At 41.1% G+C, this 12,175-nt stretch overlaps 1 protein-coding gene across 1 annotated transcript in view; it reads left to right on the top strand.

Moving 5' to 3' along the window:
- The window catches only part of ank2a (ankyrin 2a, neuronal), a 93,848-nt gene that overhangs the window by 61,596 nt on the left and 20,077 nt on the right, over positions 1-12,175 (top strand). The window contains exons 40-44 of the mRNA XM_030734370.1: positions 8,645-8,722; positions 8,917-9,048; positions 9,322-9,462; positions 9,987-10,197; positions 10,429-10,504. Of these exons, the coding sequence (XP_030590230.1) occupies positions 8,645-8,722; positions 8,917-9,048; positions 9,322-9,462; positions 9,987-10,197; positions 10,429-10,504 (638 nt within the window). The remainder of the gene's footprint in view (positions 1-8,644; positions 8,723-8,916; positions 9,049-9,321; positions 9,463-9,986; positions 10,198-10,428; positions 10,505-12,175) is intronic.

Here is a 12,175-nt window from a genome sequence, read left to right as displayed (position 1 = left end):
CTCAAGGAAAAGCCACTGGCAATGCAGTTTGAGTCAAAAGAAGATCTAGTCCATGAGAGATGTGAACAAATTATACTGTCAAGTAATGATGTAAAGGACAAAATTGTTGGCCAGGAAAATGAAGACCTACAGACAGATTTGATTAGAGAGGAAGAAGAGGTTTGCACTGCCACAAAAGTACACCATCAACAGTCATATGAGCCATCTACTAAACCAAAGGAGATGTCGGGCATGCTATCACTGTTGAACAGTGACTTGGATCAGTACCTCAAGGACAAGCCAGTGAAAAGTAAGCCTTCAGAGGAGGTTGCTGTCCAGGAGACCTTTGAGCAAGTTATTCAAACCAAAATCCATCAGTCCTCTAGTGCTGATGTTGAGGAAGACATGAGTGCACAGATAGATGAGCAGACACAGATTAATCTGATTGAAGTAAATAAACTAAAACCAAGTTCTGTTTCAGAGACTCCATTTCAAGAGGTTTGCATTGAGAGAGACTTAAACCAACAACAGCCTACAACTGAGAGCAATATGTATGGGATTTTGTCACTTCTCAGTAAAGGCTTAGATAAACATCTCAAGGACAAGCCAGTGACAATACAGCCCCAACCACAGGAAGACCTAGTCCATGAGAGCTGCCAACGAGTCATATTGACAGGTGATACTTTGGAGGACAAGATAGGGGGAGAGTCAAATGAAGAACTGCCGACTGATCTAAGTGGAGACAAAGAACAAACACCAAAGTCAGTGTTGGAAATTCCATTCCAAGAAGTCTGCATTGAGAGAAAGGCACACCACCAACAATCTACAACCGAGAAAAATATGTCTGGCATGTTGTCACTTCTCAGTCATGACATAGATCAACATCTCAAGGAAAAGCCACTGGCAATGCAGTTTGAGTCAGAAGAAGATCTAGTTCATGAGAGATGTGAACAAATTATGCTGACAAGTAATGATGTACAGGACACAATTGGTAGCCAGGCAAATGAAGACCTACAGATGGATTTAATTAGAGAGGAAGAAGAGGTGTGCACTGACAAAAAGGTACACCATCAACAGTCATATGAGCCAACTACAAAACCAAAGGAAATGTCAGGCATGCTATCCTTGTTGAACAGTGACTTGAATCAGTACCTCAAGGACAAGCCAGTGATAATACAATCCCAGCCACATGAAGAGCTTGTCCATGAGAGCTGCCAACAAGTCATATTGACAAGTGATACTTTGGAGGACAAGACAGGGGGAGAGTCAAATGAAGACCTGCAGATCGATGCAATTGGTGACAAAGAAGGAACACCAAGTTCAGTGGTGGAAACACCATTCCAAGAAGTCTGCATTGAGAGAAAGGCACACCACCAACAATCTACAACTGAGAAAAATATGTCTGGCATGTTGTCACTTCTCAGTCATGGCATAGATCAACATCTCAAGGACAAGCCACTGGCAATGCAGTTTGAGTCAGAAGAAGATCTTGTCCATGAGAGATGTGAACAAATTATGCTGACAAGTAATGATGTACAGGACAAAATTGGTAGCCAGGCAAATGAAGACCTACAGATGGATTTAATTAGAGAGGAAGAAGAGGTTTGCACTGCCACAAAAGTACACCATCAACAGTCGTATGAGCCAACTACAAAGCCAACGGAAATGTCGGGCATGCTATCCTTGTTGAACAGTGACTTGAATCAGTACCTCAAGGACAAGCCAGTGACAATGCAATCCCAACCACATGAAGAGCTTTACCACGAGAGCTGCCAACAAGTCATATTGACAAGTGATACTTTGGAGGACAAGACAGGGGGAGAGTCAAATGAAGAACTGCCGACTGATCCAAGTGGAGACAAAGAACAAACACCAAAGTCAGTGTTGGAAATTCCATTCCAAGAAGTCTGCATCAAGAGAAAGGCACACCACCAACAATCTACAATCGAGAAAAATACGTCTGGTATGTTGTCACTTCTCAGTCATGACTTAGATCAACATCTCAAGGAAAAGCCACTGGCAATGCAATTTGAGTCAGAAGAAGATCTAGTCCATGAGAGATGTGAACAATTATGCTGACAAGTAATGATGTAAAGGACAAAATTGGTAGCCAGGCAAATGAAGACCTACAGATGGATTTAATTAGAGAGGAAGAAGAGGTGTGCACTGACAAAAAGTACACCATCAACAGTCATATGAGCCAACCTACAAAGTCAAGGAAATGTCGGGCATGCTATCTTTGTTGAACAGTGACTTGAATCAGTACCTCAAGGACAAGCCAGTGACAATTCAATCCCAACCACATGAAGAGCTTGTCGATGAGAGCTGCCACGAGTCATATTGACAAGTGATACTTTGGAGGCCAAGATAAGGGGAGAGTCAAATGAAGACCTGCAGATCGATGTAACTGGTGACAAGAAGGAACACCAAGTTCAGTGGTGGAAACTGCATTCCAAGAAGTCTGCATCGAGAGAAAGGCACACCACCAGCAATCTACAATCGAGAAAAAATACGTCTGGTAGTTGTCACTTCTCAGTCATGACTTAGATCAACATCTCAAGGACAAGCCACTGGCAATGCAGTTTGAGTCAGAAGAAGATCTTGTCCATGAGAGATGTGAACAAATTATGCTGACAAGTAATGATGTACAGGACAAAATTGGTAGCCAGGCAAATGAAGACCTACAGATGGATTTAATTAGAGAGGAAGAAGAGGTTTGCACTGCCACAAAAGTACACCATCAACAGTCGTATGAGCCAACTACAAAGCCAACGGAAATGTCGGGCATGCTATCCTTGTTGAACAGTGACTTGAATCAGTACCTCAAGGACAAGCCAGTGACAATGCAATCCCAACCACATGAAGAGCTTTACCACGAGAGCTGCCAACAAGTCATATTGACAAGTGATACTTTGGAGGACAAGACAGGGGGAGAGTCAAATGAAGAACTGCCGACTGATCCAAGTGGAGACAAAGAACAAACACCAAAGTCAGTGTTGGAAATTCCATTCCAAGAAGTCTGCATCAAGAGAAAGGCACACCACCAACAATCTACAATCGAGAAAAATACGTCTGGTATGTTGTCACTTCTCAGTCATGACTTAGATCAACATCTCAAGGAAAAGCCACTGGCAATGCAATTTGAGTCAGAAGAAGATCTAGTCCATGAGAGATGTGAACAAATTATGCTGACAAGTAATGATGTACAGGACAAAATTGGTAGCCAGGCAAATGAAGACCTACAGATGGATTTAATTAGAGAGGAAGAAGAGGTGTGCACTGACAAAAAAGTACACCATCAACAGTCATATGAGCCAACTACAAAGTCAAAGGAAATGTCGGGCATGCTATCTTTGTTGAACAGTGACTTGAATCAGTACCTCAAGGACAAGCCAGTGACAATTCAATCCCAACCACATGAAGAGCTTGTCGATGAGAGCTGCCAACGAGTCATATTGACAAGTGATACTTTGGAGGCCAAGATAAGGGGAGAGTCAAATGAAGACCTGCAGATCGATGTAACTGGTGACAAAGAAGGAACACCAAGTTCAGTGGTGGAAACTGCATTCCAAGAAGTCTGCATCGAGAGAAAGGCACACCACCAGCAATCTACAACCGAGAAAAATATGTCTGGCATGTTGTCACTTCTCAGTCATGACTTAGATCAGCATCTCAAGGACAAGCCAGTGACAATACAATCCCAACCACATGAAGAGCTTGTCGATGAGAGCTGCCAACGAGTCATATTGACAAGTGATACTTTGGAGGACAAGATAAGGGGAGAGTCAAGTGAAGAACTGCCGACTGATCTAAGTGGAGACAAAGAACAAACACCAAAGTCAGTGTTGGAAATTCCATTCCAAGAAGTCTGCATCAAGAGAAAGGCACACCACCAACAATCTACAACCGAGAAAAATATGTCTGGCATGTTGTCACTTCTCAGTCATGACATAGATCAACATCTCAAGGAAAAGCCACTGGCAATGCAATTTGAGTCAGAAGAAGATCTAGTCCATGAGAGATGTGAACAAATTATGCTGACAAGTAATGATGTACAGGACAAAATTGGTAGCCAGGCAAATGAAGACCTACAGATGGATTTAATTAGAGAGGAAGAAGAGGTGTGCACTGCCACAAAAGTACACCATCAACAGTCATATGAGCCAACTACAAAGCCAAAGGAAATGTCGGGCATGCTATCCTTGTTGAACAGTGACTTGAATCAGTACCTCAAGGACAAGCCAGTGACAATTCAATCCCAACCACATGAAGAGCTTGTCGATGAGAGCTGCCAACGAGTCATACTGACAAGTGATACTTTGGAGGACAAGATAAGCGGAAAGTCAAATGAAGACCTGCAGATCGATGTAACTGGTGACAAAGAAGGAACACCAAGTTCACTGGTGGAAACTCCATTCCAAGAAGTCTGCATCGAGAGAAAGGCACACCACCAACAATCTACAACCGAGAAAAATATGTCTGGCATGTTGTCACTTCTCAGTCATGACTTAGATCAACATCTCAAGGACAAGCCAGTGACAATACAATCCCAACCACATGAAGAGCTTGTCGATGAGAGCTGCCAACGAGTCCTATTGACAAGTGATACTTTGGAGGACAAGATAAGGGGAGAGTCAAATGAAGACCTGCAGTTCGATGTAACTGGTGACAAAGAAGGAACACCAAGTTCAGTGGTGGAAACTCCATTCCAAGAAGTCTGCATTGAGAGAAAGGCACACCACCAGCAATCTACAACCCAGAAAAATATGTCTGGCATGTTGTCACTTCTCAGTCATGACTTAGATCAACATCTCAAGGAAAAGCCAGTGGCAATGCAGTTTGAGTCAGAAGAAGATCTTGTCCATGAGAAATGTGAACAAATTATACTGACAAGTAATGATGTACCAGACAGAATAAGTAGACAGACAGATAAAAAACCAAAGGAGATGTCAGGCATGATGTCCCTGCTGAACAATGACTTGGATCAGTACCTCAAGGACAAGCCAGTGAAAAGTAAGCCTTCAGAGGAAGTCGTTACCCAGGAGAACTTTGAGCAAGTTATTCAAACCAAAGTCTGTCAATCCTCTAGTGCTGATATCGAGGAAAAAATGAGTGCACAGACAGATGAACAGACACAAATTAATATGGTTGAAGTAAAAGAATTAACACCAGGTTCTGTATCAGAGGCATCATTTCAAGAGATTTGCATTGAGAGAAACTTAAACCAACAAGAGTTTACAACTGAGAGAAATATGTCTGGGATGTTGTCACTTCTCAGTAAAGACTTAGATCAACATTTACAGGAAAAGCCAATGGTAGAGCAATCTGAACTGGAAGAGGATCTAGTCCATGAGAGCTACAAACAAGTTATAGCGATAAAGGATTTTAAACGAGAAATTCATGCCTCATCTCTTGAACATAAAATGATGTCCCTAGATGATACAAGTTTTGACAGTGTAGACATTACTAATAAACAAGGTTTGGAAAGTGGCTGGCACACATGTTCTAAAGAAGATGAAGGTCTGAAGAGTTTCTTATCTGAGGAGGGTGAGATTAAAACCTCAGCAACTGAAGGGATGATGGATGGGAAGTCATATGCAAAGATGGATGACTGTAAAAGTGATCCTAAAGATGCTAGTGTTGCTGTCTCTGATTCAGTTCCCAAAACACATTTTTTGCAACTACCAATTAGTTTTAGCACACTACAACGACCAGATGATTTGGAGAATCTAAACTCTGTGACATTCGATGACCCAGCTAATGAGTCATGTATTCAAGATTCATTAGAAGCAAGTCCTCTCATGGAGGATAAATCCTCAAAGAAATCCCCTGATTCAATTGAGCCAAGCCCTACCAAAGAATCTCCTTGTCCAGACTCTCTTGAGGGAAGCCCTACTCAGTCAAACAATGCAGAACTTAAGATCCCAAGAAAGACTGCTGTGTATGAAGATTATGCTTCCCAGCTCAGAGCATGTTTTGCTTATGACAAAAATCTTGAGACAACTGAAATGTATAGTGAAATTAAAGAAGACAACTATTCTGAATCTACAAAGAGAGTAGCTCATGGTGGGAGTCTTCATATGTTTATAAGGCAAGACTCTTTTGACTCAGAAGAGAGAGAGGATGATGCCACCAATAAACAGTTCACACCAGAAGAGGAGATGTTTAAAATGGCTGCAAAGATCAAAACATTTGAGGAGATGGAACAGGAGTCAAAACTGAGGAGAGAAAAATCTTTTGACGCCACTGCACAATCAGAAACAAGTGATCAGGAAGATGGTGAGCTTCATCTTAAATCTGACCCAGTTTTACAGTCTTTCTCACAAGATATCATACAGAAAATAACAGAAAAAGTTGTTACAGAAGGCACTCACACACTTAATGAGGCAACAAATATGACTTTTAATGAGAAGGAAGAAATTCAGTCAAAATTTAAAACTACTCACTCAGTTGACAATTCGTTGTGTTTATCTGCGACTCAAAAAGAGAAACCTGATCAAGAAGGTGAATACTCTGTGCCACACCAAGGTAAAGACACTACTGGAGGTGCAGTCATTGACATGCCCTTTTCTGGGTCAGATGAGCATCATTCAGATGAGGACAAAGAAGTTGGGTCACCACTTACCGATGGCTCAGCTTCTGGTAGTCAACCAGTGTGTACTAGAGAAGAAGAATTTGTTGTAGAATGTGAGGGTAACAATATAGTCATCAATGCACAGGTTGAGGCTGAGAAGCAAATAAATCTTTGCTTTGCAGAGGATAGACGAACACCAGATAAAACACCAGGTGATGTGAAATCCCCTGATCCATTTCAGTTTCAAGAGGGAAAACTTTTCGAAATGACCAGAGGTGGAGCTATTGACATGACAAGAAGCTTTGATGAAGAAAGGGAAGCATATGCATTTTTTCATATTGGGGAACATCCAGTTGATGAAGTTGTGCCAGAAGAGACTAAACATTCTCAATCAAAGTCTTTAACTTTACAGACCAGTGATTCTATTCCAGATGTAAACCTTCAAGAGACCTTAAATTCATATCTGACTCAGGGTACTAGTGACAAAGTATCTAGTCCCAAATCTGAAATTGTCATCGTACCCACAGGTGGCAAGTCACAGCTTGAGAAGCCACTTACAAAAGCTGAAATTGGCAGCTCTATGGAGGTTCATCTTGCTTCCTCCAGTGCTTTGAAGAGTCTAATAAATGTTCAAATAGACACTGAAAGCCTTGAAAGCCTCGGTCTGGACTATCTAGACTCTACCGTAGCCGATCTTCAGTCAGACACATCTGCAGTTGCCCATTCATTCTGCTCAGGGCAAGCCCATGATTTCTCAGACTCCTCCCCTGATGATGAGGTTGATGAGGAAGAGGACGATGATCAGTGCTCAGTCATAGAAACGGCCCTTTCATATGGACAGCCTGGCATGCCAGCATATCATCAGGATTCACCTCCACCTTTGACAAAACCAGCCACCACAGTTAAGGGAGATGGCCATTTTAAAAAAGCCAAGAAAGACTCCCAGATATCTCAAGTTCAAGGAGAAGCAGAAAAAACGTCCACCTTGGCCCGTAGGACTAGATCTGAGGTTAGTGACACAAGTAAAGTTTCTGTTAAAGAGAGGAGAAGTTATTCTGACTGTAGCCAGCCCACTAATACATCCAGCCTTTCTCCCTCCACATTTACGGTAATGACGCAACAGAAAATTTTAGCTCATATGATCCCCACATGCTCTTCTCCAAGGAAAGATATCAAGCTCTCCAAGACTGTAGAAACATCTGTTAGGTCTTCTTTGGCTACAGATGATTTAAGTAGCGCTAGCCAGAGAAGCCCAGATTCCGTTATCTTCACATATGAAATTCCTGCCTCGCACAGTTCAGGTTCTGATGGCAGTAGAGTTGAGCCAGCAGAACATCTGTCTTGTGGAACAGAGGATGTATTTGAATCCAGGCCTGCCTGGGATGAAAAGGTGGAAACTCAGATGCAGAGAATCATCGATGACCAAACTCCAGAATGTACGGCAGGTATGGCCAGACCTACAGTGGGTTTTTGATTTCTTACCTCTTCTCCTCAGTTGAAAGAGCCTTGTTCTTCTGCTTAAGAACAATATCACCATTACTCATTTTGCTTTCATGTGTTGTGATTTGCCAGGTCCCATTTTTCACAGTTTAATGCTTGTATTTTGTGTGTGCGTATGTGTGCCTCTATGTGTATGTTGTTGTGTTGCACATGTGAGTTACTTTCCCATCTCTGTTTGTGAATGTGCAATCTCAAGATTGAATTGCCATGTTGGCTAAAGAAATAGTCTAAATAGACTTTGATTATTGTCTGTACTAATACTACAGCTTTACTAATATTAACTTAATAAAAAGCAGATCTATGACATTCCTTATGCTAATAATTAAAAAGCATGATTTGCGGCTTGTGACCAGTCATTTGTAAGAAAGTTAATTCATCTCAAATCCAGCCTTTATGTTATCATCCACGCAAGTATCACAGATCTACATTTAGTTTACAGCCTATAGCATAGAATCTTCAGGAAATAATATTTTATATCTACACATTCACATGACAAATACCTGGAATATGTAAAATTTTTGCTCAGTAGAATTTTATTCCCCTCTGGTAGTTGTTAACATTTAATGTTTGGCTATGGTGGCATTTCTTTAGTTGATTGGCAGGAAGATGCGGACAGAAAAGAGGAGACATTAGCTATCATTTCAGATCTTCTCGGCTTCAGCTGGACTGGTAAGCTGTCAAATGATGCAGTTGTTTTCTGTTTTAAATTTAAATTTTAAATATACAATGCATTTTAGGTAGAGGCAGTATTTACTGCACTTTTAAAATGGTATTTTAACTTGAACTCATCTATTCATAAGCAGGAACAGGTGATGCTATATATAAAACTTTTTTATTACTTGCTTCGTTTCCCATCTCCCCAGAACTGGCAAGAGAACTGGAATTCAGTGAGGAGGATATTCAACTAGTGAGAACAGAGAATCCTAATTCCCTCCAAGAGCAGAGCCATGCTTTGCTGCAACGCTGGGTTGAACGGGAAGGCAAACATGCCACAGGTCCATAGCACTTGTCTTAAGATTGTATTAGTGTTGGTCAGTATATTACTTCAAATCCTTTAGACATTGGTAAATTGTTTCAAGGTAGTGAATTTATTTTCAGATACACAGCCTATAGAATAAATGTATTTTTTGGTCTTATTTATTGAATTATTTGTGCATTTGGTGGACCTGTATTCATATTGTTGATTGAACACAATCTTATGTTTCCAGTTTTATTAAATGAATGTCTTTATATTAATTTATGTCTATTAATGATACATTTTTCCACAGAGGACTGTCTGATTAAGAGACTAACCAAGATCAATCGCATGGACATTGTCCATCTTATTGAAACCCAGATGAACAAGTCAGTTCAAGAGCAAACATCTAGAACTTATGCAGAAATAGAGAAGACACTGGATCACAGTGAAGGTAGCTGTACAGCATAACACGCTGAAGACTCTACCTAAGGGCCCCATTATACCTGCTGCATTGGTCACTTGGCACACCACTGGTGATGTCATCACACAGCCACATAAATTTATGCTCACCATTATGCCACAGATACCCACTGCAGTATTCTCCTGAATGATAGGTGTTGCCACTCAGACAAAACCTCCACATTAGCGCTGGTATAGCAGGAGAAAAAAAAAAACTGAAGCAAAGAAATTGCTGAGTTTTTTTTTTCAAAGTTTTTTCCACAGTTTCTTCTTTTAATACTTTTGCAACATTTCCAGATTATACACAGATTATATATCATTGTATAATCTGTTGATCTCTGTGCTTCTGTATTGATATGTCAATAAAATGGTGGTAAAAACCAACACAGTCATGCACACATCTTCAACTGCAGCAGCAGCCCAATGTGCCATTGATGAGGACGGCAGGTATAAAGGAGCCCTAAGATTAAGCTCTCTGTGTGTTTATGGCACTCATATTTATTGTGTGTTTTTCAGTATCAGTAGCCCTGTCTTCAGTGCAAGAAGATGCAGACAGCCCCAGAGTCGTGAGAAGGATGGAGTCAGACCGCAGACCACCCCCAGCTGTTTCAGAAGAAGACCTGTCAGTTGCTTCCCTCCTGGATATTCCTTCGTGGGCAGAGCCTGTTGGACAGACCCACTCAGAGAGCATGCATGGTGATTTATTGGAGGAGCTTGAGATTCCACAGTAAGTTATTCATTTGAAATGATTCGTGACTCTACATCATACTCTAGCAATGCAACATAGTGTCAGATTAAACTACTTTTCTCAAGGTCAACGTTTCCTACCATGTTGGCCCCAGAACATTGAACAGTGCCCTATCCTACCTCCACTGGTGTTTTGTATCGTACAATGGGTGCAGTTATTTGGGTGTGTTTCACTGCAGTCTTGTGACCTAGCCTTCTTTTTCTTCTACAGTGAGTTGAACCCTAATCTGTGGACCTCTGAGGATGTAATTACACGTGAACCAAGTCAAGACAACTTAGATGAGCAAGTAAGTATGCAACCCACTTTAAAAGAAGCTGCATTTGGGAGCCAAGCACCTCAGGTTTATGACCTCAAAGTCAAAGACCAGGAAGTTTGCTGCAGCGTAGAAGCTCATTTCATCAGGTCTTCCCAAAGTGGAGCTCAAGTTAAAGATGGCTACAGCCTAAAGCAGTATGATTGTGAAGACGACCAAGGTCAATCCTGTCATATTGACTCATCTCATTCATCTGTATCTATTGGAGACTTTACTCTGAGCCTGTCAGAGTCAGACAAAGCTGAAAATGACTTCAGTAAACTTTGTGATGAGTTACGTTGTGCTCCACTGTTTTGTAATACATATCAACCAACTCTGGCCTTGACTGAAGATAACACTGATGTAGCTCAAAAAGTCAGGCTCTTTGAGCAGGGTACTGATGAATTCACAGTTCAGTTCACCAAAGTACACTATGGTCATGACAAGATCTCACAGGTTTCAGGTGTGGACATGGATATCAAACCCTTCAAGTCAAGCAAAGAAGAAAACACAAAATACAACATATATAGGGAAATAATTCTGGAAAACTTCCCATTCATTGATGATAATGACGATATACAGTCAAATGAAGCCAGTGTTGCAACAGCTAAATCCAGCATGCTGAATCCATTTAAAAATGATGTACAGACAATAACGCTACGCAGTCAGACAACCAGTTGTTCTCAACATATGGCTTGTGACTCAACTGATGTGTGCTGTAATTGGTCTTCTATTACTCCAGAAAATAACCATTTTGTGACAGAAGCAAACATGCCCTACATTACTGAGCCAGAGAATGTATATTCCCACTATTTCTACCCTGTCACCTATCTCACACTACAAGCACCTGAGCCAGATGTGACATTACCTTCCACTTTTATAGACTACAGCCATTTGACCCCTGATTCTTTGACATCTGAAGAGCAAGGGGGCTCCTTTTCACCTATTAAAGAAAGTGATCTCTTCCTTGCAGATGCATGGATGTTAAATGATTCTATACCTAGACTATCATCCCCTGAATCTGTCATGTCAATTAGTGATTATAGAGCAATGTCACCTGACTCTCCTCGGGGTGGGGAAAGAGTATTACCTGCAGACCTTTCAAATATATTGGACGGGACTTATGCACTCTCTCTAATGAATGAGACATGTAGTTCTCCAGAAGTTGCAACAAATGTAACTGAAAATGAATATGTCTGTGAGTCATGTAATTATGAACACAAACCACTGTTTGGTTCAAAAGATTTTGTTGTTCCTGTAATTTCACATCCTAGACCAGTATCCCCTGACTATCAAGTATGTAAATATAGTCCTGGACATGAGGGTGTACACATAAAGAAAGAGTCCATAACATTCTCACCTACGACATCAGAAAATGAACATGTTTTGTCTCAAAAAAGAATGTCTTCACCTGACTTATTGACATCTATTCATAATTGTTTATCTACAGATAGAGATTGCCGACCATCTTCCCCACAATCTCAGACTTCTCAGTGCAGTTTTTCATTTCTTGAGTTATTGCTCTCACAGCCAGTTCGCACCCAACTGATGAACCAATACTGTGATTATTATTTACAGTATTCAGGAGAAATTTCATCCTCACCATCACTGAGGTCAGCTACTTACCATCCAGTTAGTGGGAAGGAAGTGGGTCAAAGTAGCCCT

The sequence above is a fragment of the Archocentrus centrarchus genome, chromosome 1, assembly GCF_007364275.1.
Source record: "Archocentrus centrarchus isolate MPI-CPG fArcCen1 chromosome 1, fArcCen1, whole genome shotgun sequence".
Taxonomy (NCBI): domain Eukaryota; kingdom Metazoa; phylum Chordata; class Actinopteri; order Cichliformes; family Cichlidae; genus Archocentrus; species Archocentrus centrarchus.
The sequence above is the reverse complement of the archived record's forward strand: the minus strand, read 5'-3'. Positions and strand labels throughout refer to the sequence as shown.